The sequence below is a fragment of the Branchiostoma lanceolatum genome, chromosome 3 (genome assembly GCF_035083965.1).
Source record: "Branchiostoma lanceolatum isolate klBraLanc5 chromosome 3, klBraLanc5.hap2, whole genome shotgun sequence".
Lineage (NCBI taxonomy): Eukaryota > Metazoa > Chordata > Leptocardii > Amphioxiformes > Branchiostomatidae > Branchiostoma > Branchiostoma lanceolatum.
In genome coordinates, this window is record NC_089724.1 from 11,501,374 (window position 1) to 11,523,795 (window position 22,422).

The following is a 22,422-nucleotide window of genomic DNA, read 5'->3' on the forward strand; positions in this document are numbered from 1 at the left end:
AAGGGACAATTCCTGACAAATTGAACATTCATGTAGTGTTCATGTACATATTAAAGCACCTATATCCTATATTTATTACCAGCAAGAAGAAAGCTATCTTAGCACAAACTGGGTTGAGATTCCCTCTCCTCTTTTACCATGATGATATGAGTGAACCAGGCAAGATGAAGTGCAAGTATGTAGGATGCAGTATGGGATGCCAACTGTAAGGTCAAATTAGCTTTGATCAACTCTTCTCTCACTGAAAGTAAAATACTTTCCAAGCATATACAGTTGCTGTTCTTTGCCTCTCCCCCCCCCCCCTCCAGGCACCTCCAGCAGCAGCAGAATCACATTTGCAAACAGCTGGAAGATGACCGATGCCGAGGAGCACTGCCCCAACGTGCATACCAACACTCCCACCAGCTGTGCTTCTGCTACACAGCAGCAGCTTCAGGTGTGTCATTGTGCTAGCAATATAATCTAACATTGTCTAAGGTGGCTGTCTCAACTGCATGTTAACCAAACAGCTGGATAAGGTCTCAAACAGAGTTTTCAGACAACATGTAAGGTTAAGGAACCTTCATTGAGTGTTCTAAACAATTCTAATTCTGTTGACACCACTTACTGTAAATGCATTTAAGTTCGCGTGGTTTTTATTTTGCAGTAGGGAGAAAATGGAGTGTTCTTGGTGGTTTTAAGTTCGTGTTTAAGCAATAGTAGGGCTACAGTAATAGGTGGGGAAAAAGTTTCGTGGTGGTTTTAAGTTTGCGTTGAAAAGTTCACTGCGAAAACCATGAACATAAAACCACTGCTAACATTTCTGCATTTACAGTATCTTTTATTGTAATTCATGTTATTCTGATTTTTGCAGGAAATTTGGGGAATTTGTAATGTCTTGATTGGGAATGCAGCTTTCGCCTCCTGTCACGCAGTGGTAGATCCCAACCCCTACATTGATGCTTGTGTAACAGACTTGTGTAGCTGTGACTATGCAGTCAGGTAAGAGGGCTAGCTACTGTAGGTAAACTCAGGGTGCAAAAAGTAGAGATAGACAAAAAGTGCAGTTTCAAAATTTTATCCAGTTGCTTGTCAAGAGTAACTGTCATTTGGCATAAAAAGCACAGTAGATGATAGAATCTAGTAAGTAAGAAACATATTCCATTGTAGCATCCATACAGACTTTTCATTTGATGTCATTTGCGGGCCATGTTGGATTACAGTGTACATACAAGGTACATACTACTTCTGTAATCCAGTCACCCGCAAACATGGTCATCGGGGGATTCCAATTAGAATTATTACATTTACCAGAGTTCCGTGATTTGGTATAAAGTTTCAGTCCTTCAGACATGATGTTGATCAGTGGTCCACTGTTCACTTTACTTGTAGCATGATTTCCTACATCAAGACTGTATACACAGTAGATGTACATTAGGTTCTTCTTCACGTGACCTTTCAAAGAGTCTTTGGAAGCTAGTCTGGTCAATTTAAACTATACAAGCTCTTTGTTGAATGGTATTTTCCTGGTTGTGTGAGTATATGATGTATCCATACCTGTGTACAGGGGTGACTGCCAGTGTGAGGCCCTGACCCAGTACTCCAGAGCCTGTGCCCACCGACGGATAGTGTTGGACTGGAGGCAGCCTGACCTCTGCTGTAAGTATAGGTACTGGGAATGGAGGACATGTGTACCGCCACATAACTGCAAAGCTGTTGTTGTGCCGAAGGGCAATCATACTGACTATACAGTACATAATACAGATATGAGGAGGGGAGGAAGTGTAGTATACTGTAAGTGTATGGAAGAAGCAGTAGTGTGATGCTATTATATACATTTGTGTGTGGGGAGGGCAGTGTGTTATAGATATAAAGAAAGCAGAGGAAGGCTGCACTTGGCCTGCCCTCCATGGGGGGGGGGGGGGGGGGTGTTTGTACTGTTTGTAGGACAATACACCATCATACGAGAGCTTAGTACCTGTTAGTACTCCTTGATTCGTTTGTTGCTATTTATTCAATGGACATTTCTCCTTGTGTTTTGTAGACCGTGGTTGCCCAGCCACCATGCTGTACACAGAGTGTGCCAGCGCCTGCCCTCGAACATGCAGGTGTGTAAAAACGTTGAAAGTACCAGTGGAGAGAAGGGTAATCCATGGTTTCACCCAAAGTTTTTAACAGAGAGCAATGTCTATGATATTAGGATGTTTCCACATATTAAACAAATCACTGACAGTGCTAAAAGTGGTTTAGAGTGTTTTCTTGTGCCAGAATAGCTACATGATACTTTGGATGGCTTTTCAGCACCAAGGACAAAGTATACACTCACAACTTGTTTATCTAGATTTTACACAATTCAGTAGAATGATGTACCTATTTCTTCTACAGCAGCATGGGGAAGTTGACCCACACATGATGATAGGGCATTTTACAGTAGTATCCTCTTCGCAATGTTTGGATGTTAAGTCACTTTGTTGGGTATCATTCTTTCCAAACGTTGATAGTGGGACTGACAGATTTAGCCATTGTCCTTCCCTCCCACAGAAATCCGACTGGTGACTACGACTGTGACGACCATTGTGTGGACGGCTGCTCCTGCCCTGAGGGGACACTGTGGGACGAGGGTTCCCTGCAGTGTGTGGTGGAACAGGAGTGTCCGTGTACCCACCTGGGTGTGGAGTACCCACCTGGGGCACACATCGCTGAGGACTGCAACCAAATGTGAGTCTTTACATCTGTAATGTTATCTGTATAGCCTTCAGCATAACACATGCTCTATTCCAGGGTTTCTCTCAATGGATTCAAATATATATGTAGCAAATTCAAGTAAATTTTGACGTGTAACAAGCCCTGCATTGTTCATATAGGACAATATACAATATAAAGAAAAGTCTGCACATTTGAAATTTCACCAATAATTGAAAAAGTACCTTTTCATCCCCTACTACATAATCTCTCATATGGTAGATTTGTCTCATAGAATGGTTGTTATATAGCAGAAGATTCCATTCATTATGTCAGCTAATGATACCCTGATCGGGTGAAAAAATATTTCTGGTAACTATCACTGTTAAAGAGTAATATTCTTATGGACAACTTTTTGATATTCGTATGGATGGAACATTTTGACATGTTTTATGACCACACTTTCTTCTGTTCACCTCAGCTACTGCCTCGCTGGCCGCTGGATGAGGACAAACTTTGAGTGTAGCGCCACCTGCAGCATCCATGGCGACCCACACATCACCACGTTTGACCAGCGGTACTACCAGTTTGCCGGGGTCTGCCAGTACATCGTGGCAAAGGACTATGTCAACGGGCAGTTCACTCTGCTGGCCGACCAACAGCCATGTGGCGACGACGACAGCAGCTCCTGTATCAGGTGATTATCACTGGACCAATGGGGACAGCCCAGTGTTCTGACACTGCTATGTTAGGCTTAGAGTTGTGGTTAAGGGTGTCATAACATAGGGGATCACTGGATCAATAATAAAACACTGGTCACTAAAAGCATACTGATAATTTATTTAAAAATCTGTAATTAAAGTTTGAAGGCAAAATATTTCAAAAATTGTAAAGATAGAATTGTGTTTAAAGAGACCATAACATAGAAAAGTACTGCTATTATTATCAATGTTGTTCAATTGACGTGTGACAGTTTTCAATACTAGGTACAAATATATATGATTAGATTTCCCATTTGCCAGTGTCTTTTTTTCAACTAGAATCACTAGACTAGAGTCACCACATAGTTAGACAATGGAATGGTTGATCTGGTCAGCACCAGATACCAGGAGTTCCTGTAGGCTCACCTATATTCTTTGAGATGGCTTATGAATCTTTGATTTCCACCTGCAGGTCAGTGACCCTGATTGTTGGGGGGAACACAGCTGGCAAGATCAAGCTTCACCAGCATGGTGTGCTGTCCGTGGGCCACAGTGATATCCACATACAGCTGCCCTATCACAGCGGTAGGTTTGCTGCTATGACAGTTTCTGTAGCAACCTCTGCCATACGACATAAGTTGAGTTTGTGGTGAACTCTATGTATGATCTAGAATGCAGTAGTTTTCATGGTGACTGCCATGTTTAATGTACATGTGAAAATCTACAGCACCATTTTTCAACCTTCAATGATTTCTGCTTGAGAAAATGTCTAGTTGTGATTGACAGTTACATGTACAATCATCAGACTGCAATGCAAAGACAAGCTTGTCTTATCATATCTTGGACACTTTGCATGCCGTTAACATTTGTGAATTGTGGATGTTTTCTGACAGATGATGTGAGTGTCCGTCGTCTGTCGTCCGTGTTTGTGGAGGTGACAACCAACTTTGGGCTGACGGTGCAGTGGGATGGAAGAGGTCGTCTCTACACCACTGTAAGCAAGCTTTTCTTCTGTGCTCTGCACATCAGTCGGGGGATATATTGTTCTGATTTTGCAACTTTATAGACACCATAAGGAAAAGGGCATGATGATGAATTGTTACAGTAGTACCCAAGAAATACACATTATGAGATTCGTATACATTTTGTCATTGTTAAGGCAGTTAACTTCCAATGGATACCTATACCTGTTAAACTAACCCAACCAATTCAAATAAATTAACAAAAACAGACACATTATCCAAATGTCTTGAACCAAATCGGATGGTGTTTCATCCCACTTAAGGTGACCCCAGCGCTCAAGGGGCACACTAAAGGCCTGTGTGGTACTTTCAACGACAACCAAAATGACGACTTCACCACACGTGGTGGTGTCATTGTCGCAAATGTTGCCGAGTTCGGAAACTCCTGGAAGGTGTCTGCTGAATGTGAGGACCAGCCTGTGGTGACCTCTGACCTACAGTTGGGGCCGTGTGCTATCAACACACAGAGAGGTGAGTGCAACGCTTGCCTGTGACCTATTGTATGTGTAAAGATGTATTGAGCACAGGATGTCGTCAAATAAGTCTTGATGATTATAAGCAATGTAGATTGCATGCCAATGATAAAGAAATGGTGAATCCGTTATCCCAACTTTTGAATGTTGTAAGTTTGATGATTTCTGTTTTTTAACACATTGTCTCAAAATCGTCTCGATATCAATAGTTGATGATTACATGAAGTCTTGCTATTCTTTTCAGCGGAATATGCTCGTCAGCATTGTGGCCTGATGAGTGGAGGCAGTTTTGAGGCCTGCAACCGACTGTTGGAACCAGCGACATACATAATGGCGTGCGAGTACGACGTGTGCCAGTGCCAGGACGGAGACGAGTGCCTGTGTTCAGCCATCGCCCACTACGCCAGGGAGTGTGCAGAGCGGGGCGCTGTGGTCAACTGGAGAACAGACGGAACCTGTGGTATGTGTTTGCTCTTATTTACATGGACAGGGAAGACAGTTGTGTCACAACACTTTTCCCATATAACCTTTTTTTTACCCTCAATATTGTATATTCTAGAAATTTCCAAGTGTTTGGTGATGACATGTAAAAAGGTGTTCAGGGCTGCCCTACTTGAATCTTGCCCAGGAAGTGAAGGGAAAGTACAAGGTTTTCTGACCAAAATATCAGCTACAAACGTAGAAGTGGGGTTCATGTTTATCAACAGCATTGTTTTTTTGCACTGTTTCTAACTTTTGATAAGACATTAATTTTGATGCACCTGTTGATGTGCAGTTGAGGAGTGTCCCCAGATGGGACAGGTGTGGCAGGAATGCGGCTCTGCCTGCAGGTCCAGCTGTCGGTACCTGTCCGAGCCTGACTCCGGCTGCACCGAGGACTGCGTGGCCGGCTGCAACTGTCCACCTGGTCTGTACCAGTCGGAGAGTGGTTCCTGCGTACCCCAGGGGGAGTGCCAGTGTTTCTACAAAGGGGAGGTGTATCAGACACAGACTTCCACTGTGCTGGGCAACCTCATTTGGTGAGTGGGGTAACTCGTGGACTCAGCGTCCCTGATCTATGATGGGAGAGGGTTTATCTACATGTATGTGGGAAAGGGGTTCAAGGTGGCCAAGGGAGGAAACATGCATGAGTTGGCACAAAGTTGGTGCTACCACATTTTTGACAGTACAAATTTTGGTCAAGGAAATGGTTTGGATATAGAAGGAATAATGTTGCCTATCTCTATTTGTTAAAGTTTACTTCAAATAGATGCACTACATACAACAATATAATAGAACAATAGAACAATATAGAAAACCGGCACTGATATGTAGCTTCCACCGCAGCCGTTCCGTCATGTCCTATTTAGATTGTTTTTACCTTTCTGGTTGAATGTGACAAATGTGTTGAGAATGGCCTGCATGCATAGGGAGGCAGATCCCTTGATAACCGTATTGCTGTGTTTCCCCAACAGCTTCTGTGAGAACGGCATCATGAACTGTCAGGAGCGGGTGATCATGTCAGATGGTAAGTTTTAATGCTCTCGTCTTTAGTGCTTATATTAATTACACCTTTTGCTCTTTTACTTAACAATTTGTCATACCAATTGCATACCTCCACCGTTTTCAAAGTCACTGTGATAAAAGTAGTGTTTAGTGTGATAGTAGTGTGATATTTAACATGATGCCATGTTCTACTGCAGAGTACAACTGTACTGCTGGGATGGAGTACTTTGACTGTGAGGGTGCAGCCGCTGGGCAGATGGGCAAAGCCTGTGAAGAGACATGTGGAAACATCGGCATGGAATGTCTGGCCGAGCAGTGTGTGTCAGGTGGGTGATCAGTGTGTGTCAAGTTGATGATGAGTGTGTGTTTGGTGGGTGATCAGTTGTGTGTCAGGTCTTTTAACAGTGTGTGTCAGATGGGTTAAAAGTGTGTGTGAACAGTGTGTGTCAAGTGTGTGAACAGTGTGTGCCAGGTCTTTCAACAGTGTGTGTCAGATGGGTGAACAGTGTGTGTCAGGTGTGTGAACAGTGTGTGTCAGGTCTTGTCTTTGAACAGTGTGTGTCAGATGGGTGAAATGTATGTGAAAAGTGTGTGTCAGGTGTGTGATCATTGTGTGTCAGGTGGATGATGAGTGTGTGTCAGGTCTTTGAACAGTGTGTGTCAGATGGGTGAAAAGTGTGTGTCAAGTGTGTGAACAGTGTGTGCCAGGTCTTTGCTGTGTGCGTCAGATGGGTGAACAGTGTGTCAGGTGTGTAAAAAGTGTGTGTCAGGTGGGTGAATATTGTGTGGGTAAATGGTGTGCAATCACATATGGTGAAATGCAGTGTACAGCATTTGTCAGGTGACACTGTCATATGAACAGTGAGTTTCAGTTTGGGGGCTAGGTTCTGTTGATTTGGACCAGCTCTACATTGGTATCTATGAGCCCAGTTGTGGTTTAAAGTTAAATTTTAGACCTTCTCTGTATCCTAATCAGGGTGCCAGTGTCCCCATGGACTCGTACGTGACGGGAATGAGTGCGTGTTGCCAGAGAACTGTCGCTGTGAGCACAATGGAGAAATGCACGAGCCTGGCCAGACCATCAGTGTGGACTGCAACTCCTGGTAAGCTCTGGCTCCACCATAGTGTTAGAATTCTGTGATGTAAATTATTCTCAATGTAATTTCCTATTGCAATTCAATATCATTAAACCCTGATTCTAATTTCTGATCAAAACATACACTGTGTATGATGTCAGTTCACGGTGCTCCATACAATGTATTTATACATGTGTCACTCCTTAACCTGGGTAGCTTTCAATTGTCACCTTAGAATCCTTTCCCTAACCTGCAGTCCTGATTACTGGTCCAAACTCTGGAGAGCATTTAGTCACGATACCTTGCCTCCATACTGTACATAAACCCTTCATACGTGCTGCATGTACTCTTGATATTTTACCTTCACAATACATATAAAGCTGGTTCACCACCTCAGTATAGTTAACACTTTGCAACATTTGTACCTTACTACAGCACCTGCAGCCAAGGTGTCTGGTCTTGCACCACCAAAGACTGTGCAGCTCAGTGTAGCATGTTTGGAAACTCCCACTACACCACCTTCGACGGTCACAGCTACGAGTTTGAAGGAACGTGCAAGTACATCATTGCCCAGGTGAGTGAATTAAACTGTGTTGTCTAGAATAAACTTAAAAGTATATCATCAGCTGGTATAACAAATAAAGATTTTAGGTATGACATTAAACAATCATGTACACTGAAAAGACAGCGGATGCTGTCTGAAAGGTCTGACTGTTTCAAAGTTTTATCCAGTTGATTGAGTAACTTTTTTTGGCAAATCATGTATACTACTATACCTAAAATCTGCAACTGTAAAAAGTCCTTGATATCAGCCTTTCTTTTAGGACCTCTGTACCCAATACCAATTTGGTGTATTGCTGCACCCTTAGCTTAGTAGGAAAATCTAATTGGTTAATTCCCTGGCTGAAAGTTCATCCTTTTTTCCCCAGGATTATTGCTACAACCAGACTGGAAGCTTCCGCATCCACGCGGAGAAGACGGCCTGTAACGGTCTGTCGGGTAACGTGTGCGCTCGCACGGTGACTGTGACCCTCCAGCAGCTGCAGATCCATCTGGAGCACGGGAAGGACGTCCAGGTCAGACCCATCCCGGGGACAGAGGTTGCCTACACTTCCTACAAGTATGTCATTCGTTCTACACAGCTGATAGTAGGCCATGTGGAGAAATATCAAGTTACATTTGATTTAATGACCACACTGTTAGTGATCGTTACTGATCGTTACAAGGCTAACAAACCTAGCTTAACATTCTACCCCAAGGAAAATATCTTAAATATAACGGTATGCAAGCCAAGGTTATTCAAGCAATCATTGCTTGCACTCAGGAACTGTGTTAAGAAATATCTCAAAGTCTGTTTGATGACATTGTGGCGTTCTATCACATGACCTTTTAAGTTAAGATATAGGAGCTGGGTGATTGTGTTCTTTTTCTTTGAATCTGCTTTTGTTCTTTGATATCATAAAGAGAACACCAGTTACTGTGAATGATCTGTCTCATCAGATATTCATATCCTAGGACAGAATTGTTCCATAACCATTTGACTTAGGAATCTGTGTTTCCATTGACACAAAACTGATTCAATCTCCTTTTTTAAAACTTTTTTTCTAGGTTCAAAATCTACAGAAGTGGATTCTTCACCATACTTAAGGTGGAGAATGGTATTGACCTGTACTGGGACAATGCCACGCGTCTGTACATCAAGGTGTGGCCCAACCACCAAGGCCGTGTGTGCGGCATGTGTGGAAACTTTGACGGAAACCAGATAAACGACTTCAACACGCCTGAGTTGGACAGAGCCACCACAGTGCAGGACTTTGCCAACAGCTGGAAGGTTTCCAGTGTAAGTATATGTACTAAACTCCATTCATGTTAGGTAAGCTGTCTATGGAAGTTGATCAAAAGGTAACCAAAGGCATACATAAGAGCCTGCATTCACATCAACAAAAGGGACTCTTACTTCCAGGTTTTGAACCACTATTGGGTTTGAAAATTTCTAAGTATAAACTGCTTGCTTCAACGACAGTGACTGTCCATTGAATGTACATGTAAAGTTTTTATCCAACCAACAGTAGAAGATGTTATACTCAGTAACTGCCTGTATTTTTGGTCTGAATCACTCAGAAGGCTCTGATGCCTCTCATTCTGCCTGTAAAAGAGAAGTCTGCACATATGTGTCATGTTCATGTGGTCTATGGAGTTGTAATGTGGTTCTGTTGTGTTGTCTCCAGTCCTGCCCTGATGTTGAGGCACCACCATCTGACTACTGCACGCTGCATCCACACCGTGAAGCCTGGGCTCGTCGGCAGTGTAACATCATCCTGTCTGACACCTTCCGCCCCTGCCACTACAAGGTTACTATAGACTAGATAGATCTCCTAATAGATAAATCATTGATTTCAAAAGAAGGTGTCAATTTGGGAGAAATACAAAAGTTCACATGTAGCATGCAGAATCTACTGTATCTTACTGACAATAACATCATGTTTGCCAGAGAATCTTAAATGAGCAATTTCAACATCCTTATTGCAAAAACTCCTCAACCATTGACTGTTAAATCTTTCCTGCAAGACTTTGAAGAAAGTTCCTCAGCAAATTTTCACAAGGTCACATCAGTTGCACGCTAAACCTTCACTGAATAGCCTGCCAGTTTGTCCTAATGATACACATGGAAATGCTGTTACCAGTTGTGAACCAGTGTGCCCCCCTCCCACCCCAGGTTGACCCTGAGCCATACTACCAGGCGTGTGTGCAGGACTCCTGCAGCTGTGACAGTGGTGGAGACTGTGAGTGTTTCTGCACAGCCGTGGCTGCGTATGGAGACATGTGTAACACTCAAGACGTCCACATCAGGTGGAGGACACACGAACTCTGCCGTAAGTCCATTCTTAAGACATCAAACTAGCACATTGATATTAGGCTCTGACCAGGCTGAAGGAGTTAATGAAATTTTAATTTCGGAATATGACATATCTACATATGTAATGATTCATAACATTAAACAGTCATGATTAACAGTCAATGATTAAAGAAATTAGGTATGAAAGAGGAAAATAAAGCACAATGTATTCTCTACAAACATCACTCATGATCACTCAAACTATGAATTCTGTACTAACCAGAATGGCTTTGTCAGTACCTTACATTATGCTAATACATTCAGATTGACTGTTGATGTTTCTGCAGCCACCCAGTGTGAAGACTATAACTGGGACCCAGAGAAGTGTGAGTGGCACTATGATCCCTGTGGAACATCCTGCCCAGCAACCTGCGAGGACCCCTATCCATCCACCTGTGACCTGCAGTGTATGGAGGGCTGCCATCCTAAATGTCCAGTAAGTCAGCTCTACTAGTGGGCTGACCTCAAAGTTATGGCTGCCCATAGGAAAGCATGTTAAGATACACTGAAACAAGGCTTCATAAAAAGATAACCCAAACTTCAATCTTAAAAATTCTTCTACACTGGAAAGTCACAAGGGTTTAGTTGATAACCATGCAAAGAAAACAGAGGGTTGTACAGCTCAAACTCCGAGGAAAGCTGCCAGTTTCAAGGAAACCCTACCTTTGACCCCAGATTTCTGATGTATCCCTCCGCATGAACCAACAACTCACATCTATCCTTACGCCAACTAAAATGGCAAACTAAACAAATTTCACCCCAAAAGACCCTACCTGTTCCCTCTAACCAAAAAAGTCTCCAGATTGGGCAAAAAATTCAAAGGAAAAGAAAGGTTTTAAAGATTTAAAGTAGGGACTATAAAGTATTCAAATGTTTTGCACTCTACGGTGCAACGCAACTTTGGGGTCAGCCCTAGTCAGTTAGGCCACACTGACTTGATCGTATTGATGACATCCACAAATGCATTAATTATCGTCCATTCAAAAAGAAAAGAAGTTTGCGACCATACTGTTTATCGTACAATGAACCTACAAAATGAGCAAATATATATGCCGTGAATTGCACCAAAAAAATATACTGTATCATTTTTCTGATCTTACCTGTGTCTCTCTCCCCAGAATGGAACAGTCTTGTACAACGGCAAGTGTATCCCACCCATGGACTGCCCAGTCACAACAACTCCAGCACTTCCAACAACTACACCCTTCATTTCAACAACTGTGTCAACTACACTGCTGCCAACAACAACAGAGTCAATCGCAACAACTACTTTGGTAATCATTGTCTTAAGCTTAAGAATGTCCTTTTGGAACAGCTGCCATGCACTGTAATACTGACTAACTGCTTGTTACATTATGATATTCTTCTTCATGGATACCATGTTGGGCTTAACGTTACATCATTTGAATAAAACAATCATGAAAACAAGTTGTATTGCATAATCCTTACAAAAGGTCATAAAAGCAGTTTTATTACTGTCACCTTAAAGGCAGAACACAGAACAAATTGATAATACAATAGGGCACCTTAATAGATATATAGCCTTTCCATTTGCATGTAAGGCTTTCCACAGACCTGCAGATTATGGGTTGTACATTTGATGTAATACCCTAATCTTTCAAAATTTGTAGGAAATGACAACAGCAGCTGAGACCACCACCAAGTATGGTGGTGGTGGTGAGAAGACCACTACAGTTGCGACAACTACAGAGGGTACACCAACAGGATCACCATCTCCACCTGTCCAAACTACCACGGAAACCACCACGGTCTCCACAACAACGGAGAGTACTGTTCTCCCGACAACGGTTTCCACAACAACGGAGAGTACTACTCCTCCGACAACGGTTTCCACAACAACGGAGCGTACTGCTCCCCCGACAATGGTCTCCACAACATCAGAGGGTACTGCTCCTACGACAACGGTCTCCACAACAATGGAGAGTACTGTTCTCCCGACAACGGTTTCCACAACAACGGAGAGTACTACTCCTCCGACAACGGTCTCCACAACCACTCCTGAGGTGACCACGCCGTGTGAACACACCGAAGTCTGCTATTGGACAAGCTGGATCAACTCGGACCTTCCCAGAGTACAGAAGACAGCAGACAATGAGACACTAACGCATCTCCTGCAAGCTGGAAGCAACATCTGCATGCATCCTAGGTGAGAATGTCAGCTATATATGCACACAGACTATCTCTACACTTTAGCTGTATCTATTAATATACATGTAGGATTCAAAAATCCAAACTGAAGCCCATCCAAATTCTTCAAGGTAGTCCCAAACTTCTGTTTATTCAATGTAGGAGGTTAATTTCATCTCAGATTGTGTTGACATGGTGATTGATTTGATTTCAGCATGATTGAGTGCCGCACATCTTCGCACAACCCCGACAACATGCGGCTCATTCCTGTGGAACAAGTCGACCAGGCTGTAACCTGTGATGTGGACCAAGGCTTCCTCTGTCTTGCAGAACTACAGAAATATTCTTTCTGCCTTGACTATGAGGTACCGGGTATATCTGTTTGTATATCCATAACCGTACTGATAGCACAGGAAGTAGTACACTTTGTAAACCCCTGTCCCTGGTGCTGAAGGTATATCACACTGAACTACAGGCTTGCCTACACATGTATCCCAGACCAGTAGGGAAAAGGTCCCTGATATATGCCTGCACCTACGATCCTTTTTTAGCCTAAGCAGGGTTCTAGCCTATGTAAGACTTGTAGAGGCCCTTTTCTCAGAAAATGCAGGTGAAATCTTAGATCAATGAGACATTGCAGGGTGTAGACCTTGACATTTGGTAAAAAAAGCACACAAGAGTTTGGCCCATTTTAGAGGCCTGTGAGGACCTCTGTGTTGAAATGGTCTGTCCCTAACCTGAGATCATCTCATTCAAAATGGCAGCACCATTTTCAAACTTGGACCCTTGTCTTACATGTATAAAAATTTCTCAAACTGGACTTTTTAATACTTGACATATCGGGCTACTGTTTGCATGGGTTGAGTTGTTTTGTCCTGGAATTACCCTGAATTTGCCTATTTTTACATTACATCATTGTAGCTTATCATTACTAGCCATTCAAGTAGTGCATCTGTAAGGGTCTCACACTAGTAGTGCATCCATAAAGGAATAGAAGAAAATTCATAAGACATTGGTCTGCCTACAGGTCCGTTTGTACTGCTGTTCATGTGGAGGCACAGTACCACCAACATCCACGCTTTCTACAACAACTCTTTCCACCACAACAAGGCCAACCACAACTGCAGTCCCAACCACCGCCATTTCAACAACAGCCCAACCATCCACTACTGTTTCCACGACAACCCAGCCCACCACCACACCATGTGAACATGTCCAAGAGATGTGTGAATGGAAGGAGTGGATGAACAAGGAATATCCCAGTCCTAACAATCCCAGCCAGAATGAGACCTATGCCAACTTAAGAGACACCTATGACTTCTGTGACATTCCTATGGACATACAGTGTGGCATCAGTGGAATAACAGTGGATAGCTCATTTGAATCTTTGGCTCAACAAGGGGTTACCTGTGATATGGACAGTGGGCTGTACTGTGATGCAAGCCAGCTACCTGGCTTCTTTCAAGTTTGCTATGACTACGAAATCCGTGTGAAATGTTGCTGGGAAGAATGTGTGACTCCTACTCCCACCATTTCCACAACTACCCAGCCTACCACTACAGAATCCACCACTGTTTCCACGACTATCCAGCCCACCACTACAGAAACCACCGCTGTTTCCACGACAACCAAGCCCACCACTACAGAATCCACCACAGTTTCCACGACAACCCAGTCCACAACTACAGAAATCACCACTGTTTCCATGACAACCCAGCCCACCACTACAGAATCCACCACTGTTTCCACGACATCCCAGATGACTACTATTGGCACAACCCCATGTGAACATGTGGAGGAGATGTGTGAATGGTCAGACTGGATGAACAAAGAGGAGCCCAGTGGTGGTAACCCGAACCAGAATGAGACCTATGACAACCTAAGGGACCTGTATGAATTCTGTGAGACCCCCATGGACATTGAGTGCTCGGTTGCCGGGATGGAAGATTCTCAGATGGCTCTTCAAGAGGGTGTGAGCTGTGACCTGGAGAATGGTCTGATCTGTTATGCCAGCCAGCTGCCTGGCAAGGGTCAAGTTTGTGAAGACTACCAGATCAGGGTGAAATGTTGTAGGGAGGAGTGTGTTACACCCACTGTACCAACTACAACAGTTTCTACAACAACCCAGCCAACCACCACAGAGACAACAACAGTTTCTACAACAGCCCAGCCTACTACCACAGAAACAACAACAGTTTCTACAACAACCCAGCCTACCACCACAGAGACAACTTCAAGTACAACCGTTATGACTCCAACTGGTTCTCCATCACCAACCCAACCACCCACTACAGAATCCACCACTGTTTCCACGACTACCCAGCCCACTACTACAGAATCCACCACTGTTTCCACAACGGTCCTACCTACTACTACAGAAACCACCACTGTTTCCACAACAGCCCAGCCCACCACTACAGAAACCACTACTGTTTCCACAACAACCCGGCCCACCACTACAGAATCCACCACTGTTTCCACGGCAACCCAGCCCACCACTTCAGAATCAACCACTGTTTCCACGACAACCCAGCCCACCACTACAGAATCCACCACTGTTTCCACGGCAACCCAGCCCACCACTACAGAATCCACCACTGTTTCCACGACAACCCAGCCCACCACTACAGAATCCACCACTGTTTCCACGACAGCCCAGCCCACCACTACAGAATCCACCACTGTTTCCACGACAGCCCAGCCCACCACTACAGAATCCACCACTGTTTCCACGACAGCCCAGCCCACCACTACAGAATCCACCACTGTTTCCACGACAGCCCAGCCCACCACTACAGAATCCACCACTGTTTCCACGACAACCCAGCCCACCACTACAGAATCCACCACTGTTTCCACGACAGCCAATCCCACCACTACAGAATCCACCACTGTTTCCACAACGGTCCTACCTACTACTACAGAAACCACCACTGTTTCCACAACAGCCCAGCCCACCACTACAGAAACCACTACTGTTTCCACAACAACCCAGCCCACCACTACAGAATCCACCACTGTTTCCACGGCAACCCAGCCCACCACTACAGAATCAACCACTGTTTCCACGACAACCCAGCCCACCACTACAGAATCCACCACTGTTTCCACGGCAACCCAGCCCACCACTACAGAATCCACCACTGTTTCCACGACATCCCAGACGACTACTATTGGCACAACCCCATGTGAACATGTGGAGGAGATGTGTGAATGGTCAGACTGGATGAACAAAGAGGAGCCCAGTGGTGGTAACCCGAACCAGAATGAGACCTATGACAACCTAAGGGACCTGTATGAATTCTGTGAGACCCCCATGGACATTGAGTGCTCGGTTGCCGGGATGGAAGATTCTCAGATGCCCCTTCCAGAGGGTGTGAGCTGTGACCTGGAGAATGGTCTGATCTGTTATGCCAGCCAGCTGCCTGGCAAGGGTCAAGTTTGTGAAGACTACCAGATCAGGGTGAAATGTTGTAGTGAGGAGTGTGTTACACCCACCGTACCAACTACAACAGTTTCTACAACAACCCAGCCAACCACCACAGAGACAACAACAGTTTCTACAATGACCCAGCCTACTACCACAGAAACAACAACAGTTTCTACAACAACCCAGCCTACCACCACAGAGACAACTTCAAGTACAACCATTATGACTCCAACTGGTTCTCCATCACCAACCCAACCACCCACTACCGAATCCACCACTGTTTTCACGACTACCCAGCCCACTACTACAGAATCCACCACTGTTTCCACAACGGTCCTACCTACTACTACAGAAACCACCACTGTTTCCACAACAGCCCAGCCCACCACTACAGAAACCACCACTGTTTCCACGACAACCCAGCCCACCACTACAGAATCCACCACTGTTTCCATGGCAACCCAGCCCACCACTACAGAATCAACCACTGTTTCCACGACAACCCAGCCCACCACTACAGAATCAACCACTGTTTCCACAACAACCCAGCCCACCACTACAGAATCCACCACTGTTTCCATGGCAACCCAGCCCACCACTACAGAATCAACCACTGTTTCCACGACAACCCAGCCCACCACTACAGAATCCACCACTGTTTCCACGACAGCCAATCCCACCACTACAGAATCCACCACTGTTTCCACAACGGTCCTACCTACTACTACAGAAACCACCACTGTTTCCACAACAGCCCAGCCCACCACTACAGAAACCACTACTGTTTCCACAACAACCCAGCCCACCACTACAGAATCCACCACTGTTTCCACGGCAACCCAGCCCACCACTACAGAATCAACCACTGTTTCCACGACAACCCAGCCCACCACTACAGAATCCACCACTGTTTCCACGGCAACCCAGCCCACCACTACAGAATCCACCACTGTTTCCACGACATCCCAGACGACTACTATTGGCACAACCCCATGTGAACATGTGGAGGAGATGTGTGAATGGTCAGACTGGATGAACAAAGAGGAGCCCAGTGGTGGTAACCCGAACCAGAATGAGACCTATGACAACCTAAGGGACCTGTATGAATTCTGTGAGACCCCCATGGACATTGAGTGCTCGGTTGCCGGGATGGAAGATTCTCAGATGCCCCTTCCAGAGGGTGTGAGCTGTGACCTGGAGAATGGTCTGATCTGTTATGCCAGCCAGCTGCCTGGCAAGGGTCAAGTTTGTGAAGACTACCAGATCAGGGTGAAATGTTGTAGTGAGGAGTGTGTTACACCTGTTTCTACAACAACAAGACCAACCACCACACCAACTACAACAGTTTCTACAACAACAGTGCTGACTACTACAGAGGCAACCACTTCTATAACCACCAAAGGCACCACATATATTCCTACACCTACAGGCTCCCCATCACCTTATCAAACAACCACTGTTTCCACAACTCCCATGACAACCAGCACACATTCCACGACTACCCCCATCCCAGCCACCACAACTAAGTTGACAACTACTCGGCCTACAACAACCAGGACGGAAACAACACGCCCGGCAACGACTGAGGAATTCACAACACCACCTGGCCCTACAACAACTCAGATGCAACCCACACAACCCACAACAACAAAACTGGAAACCACTCCAACATCCTGTGGGTATGTCTGCAACTGGACAGACTGGATGAACTCCTACAATCCCAGCACTGATATGCAGCTGAATGATGTGGAGAGCTTGGACAACCTTCGCAGCAGATTCAGCTTCTGTGAAACACCAATGGGCATCGAGTGTCGATATGTTGAAAACCCCAGCCTGGACTTCAATGATCATCATCAGCCTGGGGTAAGGACCAGATAGAAATATTCATTTGCAGTATCTTTAGTTCCTAGTAATGTATTCAGAAAAGTTAGCAATAGATTTTAATGTCTCGTCCATATACTGTGTTTGTTGCATCCATGTTGGATGTCAGTATGTCAGAATCTGACTGTCAGATGTGCTTAGGATTAATGTGCGTTTTTTTCTGTTCAGGTGACATGTCAGGTGGACACAGGCCTGTACTGTGACTCCAGTTTGACTAAAACGAGAGCCTGCATGGACTATGAAGTGAGGTTCGAGTGTTGCCATGTGCCTGACTCATGCAAAACAACTACTTCCATGACAACAACAACAGCCCCAACTACCACAGTTACAACGGAGAAACCACCACCAACAACCCCAACCTCCTCGGTGACAACGGAGGAACCAACAACAAAGACAGTACCAACAACCACAGTGTCCACAACTACAGAGGGCACCACAACTGTTTCTACAACACCACCTGTGGGGACTACCACTGAGTACTGCCAGGAGATTTGTGTTTGGTCAGAGTGGATGAACTCAGACTACCCTGGTGCTGGTGTTCGTAAGTACCTTTAACAATGTTACTTCCTGATCATGAAGACATTGGTTTTGATAGATAAGATGCGTCCAGATACACCATGATTATGTATTACAGTCTATTTTTATCTAGCTGAGGTTGTCATTCAAATTCATAGCCACACACTGAATGTTTGCTTGTTTTCTTCATTTGCAGCCAATGACAATGAGACCTTTGCCCATCTGCGGGAAAGTTCCCTGGAGTTCTGTGAGGAGCCAGATGACATAGAATGCCGTCTTGACAGGACACCAAGCATAGACTTCAATGCTGTCAAACAGAGTGGGGTGGAGTGTGATGTCAGCTCTGGTCTCCTGTGCCTGTCCAGTGTTCAGCCAAGGTAAGGGAATGGAGTTAAAGACTGAGACCAAGTACATTGTACATGCGTGCTGAGTCTATTGTTAATTTGGTCAGGCGGTCAGGCTTATAGGAAAGTGGTATTCCATATATATGGCTTTTGATAGGTCGGCCGCACCACGAGGAAACGACACAGTTTTAAAAATCTGCTCCAGCTTAGATATGTCTGTAGAGACCTCCTAAAATGATACCTCATTGTTTTGCATCATACTTATAGAAATACAGACATCAGCTCATTTGTCCAATCTACATCCCAAAAATTATGCTTATTTGGAATCTGTGTCAACTGTATGCTGTCTTTCACAGGGAGTCTCCATACTGTTATGACTACTCCATACGAGTCAAGTGCTGTTCTCCTCCAGCCTACTGTACTACAACTCAGAGAACAACCACACCAACTACAACAGTATCTACAACAACCCAGCCTACTACCACAGAGACAACTTCAAGTACAACAGTTATGACTCCAACTGGTTCCCCATCACCAACCCAACCACCCACTACAGAATCCACCACTGTTTCCACGACAACCCAGCCCACTACTACAGAAACCACCACTGTTTCTACAACAGCCCAGCCCACTACTACAGAATCCACCACTGTTTCCACGACAACCCAGCCCACTACTACAGAATTCACCACTGTTTCCACGACAACCCAGCCTACCACTACAGAATCCACTACTGTTTCCACGACAGCCCAACCTACTACTACAGAAACCACCACTGTTTCCACGACAACCCAGCCCACTACTACAGAATCTACCACTGTTTCCACAACTGCCCTACCTAGCACTACAGCCTTTGTACCACCGAGTACCACCGAGTGTCCAGATTTCTGTATTGACGATTCTGGTGAAATAAGACCGGTGAGTGTAGCTTTTTTTATATATATTACCATTACATTTACCTATGGAACACCTTTTAATCTCAATTGGCCCTCAGGTACTTTTTTTCAGGTATTTTTTTAGTCATGCTGCACAGCAGGTTGAATAGCACAATCTTTGTAGCAGAGAATCTGTCAGATATCAAATTGCATTTATTCAGAACCATGATAAAGTATCAAACTTCTTTCATTGACAAAATGATTACAGTTTATTTTGAAGCTTAGTGACTTCAAGACATCATATTGGAGAAAGTTCCTTGAAGAATTGGAGACTGAAATTATATGGAAATTGAACATTTACTATGACAACTGGCTCTCTGAAACACATTTTGCATTCTATTTAGCATTGTATAATATAGTATTGATAGGCCAGTATCCAACCATATCGACATGTAGGGATGGCAGCTATATCAAAGTAGTTCTTGAAGTGTGCTTTCATTCTCCTATTTAGTGTGGGCAGGTGATATTTGTGTATATAAGTATGAATTGGCAATCACCTACATGTACAAAATGTACATACAGATTTATGAATAGACTTGTTTTCTAAAACGATAATTGAATTTTATTCATCTACAGGTTGGTGACACATGGTATGACCCAGAGGACCGATGCTTTCGGTCGTTATACCAGTGTCGTCAATGTGGCGAGATTTCCATTTCTCGTCGCACCTGTGATGTTGTTGAGCCACCAACCTGTACCAATGGTCTGCAGCCTATCAATGTGGGGTCATGCTGTCCAGAGTACGAGTGTCCATGTACGTACAAAATTACTATCAGTTAGACTTCTTTGGTTCCACTTTTTTTTGCCTGCTGCCCATCCTTTGGCACATAGGCCATCAACTACATGTAGATCCCTCCATCTCATGCGGTCCTAGGCCCCGAGTCTACCAGCTGTTCCCATGTGGGGCCAGTTGCCCTTACATCAGCATCAAGGTCCCACCTCTGTGTATCAGACTGACAAATGAATAAATCATGAGTATAGCCTTCAGTTAGACTGACAAGTGAACAAAAACTAACTCTAGGGCAACTAATTTATTCGTTTAGTTCTGGCTCAGGTGTTTATTATTTTATTATTCATTAACATTTAGCAATAGAACAAACAGCAGATAGGAAGAACAAGTTGAATCTGGCAACGTTTATTCTGACAATTAAACTGTGTGTTTATACCAAGGTACTGTGTGTACTCTTCACATACTCATGTTAATGATTCAGTTGAGCTTCATTTTCTTATCCAGTTTCTATTGCTTTCATCCTTGGGCCACATCAATTTGAACCATGACGCATGAAAGCAATAGAAACTCCTTTTTTTCCTTTCATAAAGTTTTTGCCTCGAGTAGAAAATAATGATGATTTTACTGTTGAGACTTTTTGTAAGAATTATGGAAGATCAAAGATGCCTCATGAAGTAGTGTAAGACACACAAAACGTCATGAAATTTGCACTTAGTCTACTATATTTCAGGAAGCAGCTTCTAGATAAGTTTTTTGCATTTCAATGTTTTGGCAAAAGTAGTTAAGTAATGGGATCAGTCTGTTGTTTCTGTTCCTGTATTATGTCATCTCAGTAAGATAACAAAAGAATTTATTTCCTCCAGGTGAATGCAAGGGATATGGTGACCCTCACTACTTCACTTCCGACGGAGAGTACTTCTACTTCCAGGGAGAGGGCGAGTTCATCCTGGCTAGAGACACCTATGTTCCACGTCACTTTGAGATCCGGGGTTTCAATGTTCAGTGCACTGTTGAACCCATCACGACCTGCACCAAGGAGATCAAGGTCATCTACAATGGACACACTGTAGAGCTGAAGGCTGGACATCAGGTTAAGTACCAACAATCAGTCAAGTTTGTAAAGAAGTATTGTCAGCCATATTGTGGCATCAAATGGCCAAGTGGCTAGACTAGTGGACACGAGATCTAGATATCGCAGGTTCAATTCCTGGCTCGATGCGGTGTCCTTGGGAATGGAACCTTTCACCACTTTCCTCACTCAACCAGGTGTAAAATTGGTAATTAACATTGGTTATTGAGTTAAAAGGTATTGGAAAGAGAGGGGCGCATTGGGCTCTGCCTTTCAATACCTTGCCCTACATACAGTGGATTAACAGTGGGACCTTTACCATTTGTTGTCAGCCATGCTGGATGGTTCAACCTTGAAGCTGCCAGATAGATTTGTATATGTTGACCAAATAAGCACAATAAACAATCATACACTGTCAAGTTCAGCAAACTAGCTGTGTCCTGTGCAAACACCCTTTATTTTTGCTCAATTTTTAAGATTCATTTGTCTCACTCTTGTCCATTGTTTCCATCCCCTCTCAGGTGTTTGTGAATGGATCACAGTGGAGCGTACCGTTCAAGTTTGGTGGTATGAAGGTGACTACAATGGGCTTCCCCCTGAAGCTGGAGATCCCGTCCCGGAACGTGACAGTGGTGTATGACTGGCTGAGCAGTGGCTTCTACATCAGTGTGCCTCCATCCATGTATGCAGGCAAGACTGAGGGACTGTGTGGTAAGTACAGAATGTTTATCTGGAACTTCTATTCCAGCATGTTGTCACTGCTGCACACTGTAACTCCATGAATTTATTCTACTTTTACCTCAATGTTTCTACTTTTAGTTTTGTCGTTCCATGCCCAAAGGCAGTCATAGTTGTTCTACAGCCTGTAGATGTATTAAGGTCTTGGTGAATCCCAAACTATTATATGAAATATATTTTTATATGTTAAGATAAACCATATTGTATTAGGAAGCTGCGACATAGTCATAATATTAGCCAATTCTTGTAGAAGGATTATAATTATCATAATGATTGCAGATACAAAATGTACTCCCACACTTTCTGGCATGTCAGTA

The 22,422-nt window shown here is 44.1% G+C and overlaps 1 protein-coding gene across 2 annotated transcripts in view; it reads left to right on the forward strand.

The window, feature by feature from the left end:
* LOC136430255 (mucin-2-like) overlaps positions 1 to 22,422 on the forward strand; it is a 51,064-nt gene that overhangs the window by 20,745 nt on the left and 7,897 nt on the right. For both annotated transcript variants that reach the window (XM_066420695.1, XM_066420697.1), the window contains exons 15-45: positions 309 to 436; positions 854 to 981; positions 1,547 to 1,638; positions 2,024 to 2,087; positions 2,521 to 2,697; positions 3,143 to 3,358; positions 3,835 to 3,947; positions 4,256 to 4,356; positions 4,648 to 4,855; positions 5,102 to 5,317; positions 5,633 to 5,876; positions 6,312 to 6,364; positions 6,540 to 6,668; positions 7,319 to 7,445; positions 7,854 to 7,992; positions 8,348 to 8,538; positions 9,027 to 9,258; positions 9,647 to 9,769; positions 10,135 to 10,291; positions 10,602 to 10,750; positions 11,433 to 11,588; positions 11,946 to 12,481; positions 12,677 to 12,827; positions 13,490 to 17,755; positions 17,942 to 18,314; positions 18,486 to 18,666; positions 18,990 to 19,266; positions 19,477 to 19,551; positions 20,145 to 20,322; positions 21,162 to 21,388; positions 21,889 to 22,078. In XM_066420695.1, coding sequence (XP_066276792.1) covers positions 309 to 436; positions 854 to 981; positions 1,547 to 1,638; positions 2,024 to 2,087; positions 2,521 to 2,697; positions 3,143 to 3,358; positions 3,835 to 3,947; positions 4,256 to 4,356; positions 4,648 to 4,855; positions 5,102 to 5,317; positions 5,633 to 5,876; positions 6,312 to 6,364; positions 6,540 to 6,668; positions 7,319 to 7,445; positions 7,854 to 7,992; positions 8,348 to 8,538; positions 9,027 to 9,258; positions 9,647 to 9,769; positions 10,135 to 10,291; positions 10,602 to 10,750; positions 11,433 to 11,588; positions 11,946 to 12,481; positions 12,677 to 12,827; positions 13,490 to 17,755; positions 17,942 to 18,314; positions 18,486 to 18,666; positions 18,990 to 19,266; positions 19,477 to 19,551; positions 20,145 to 20,322; positions 21,162 to 21,388; positions 21,889 to 22,078 — 9,597 coding nt within the window. The remainder of the gene's footprint in view (positions 1 to 308; positions 437 to 853; positions 982 to 1,546; positions 1,639 to 2,023; positions 2,088 to 2,520; positions 2,698 to 3,142; positions 3,359 to 3,834; positions 3,948 to 4,255; positions 4,357 to 4,647; positions 4,856 to 5,101; positions 5,318 to 5,632; positions 5,877 to 6,311; positions 6,365 to 6,539; positions 6,669 to 7,318; positions 7,446 to 7,853; positions 7,993 to 8,347; positions 8,539 to 9,026; positions 9,259 to 9,646; positions 9,770 to 10,134; positions 10,292 to 10,601; positions 10,751 to 11,432; positions 11,589 to 11,945; positions 12,482 to 12,676; positions 12,828 to 13,489; positions 17,756 to 17,941; positions 18,315 to 18,485; positions 18,667 to 18,989; positions 19,267 to 19,476; positions 19,552 to 20,144; positions 20,323 to 21,161; positions 21,389 to 21,888; positions 22,079 to 22,422) is intronic.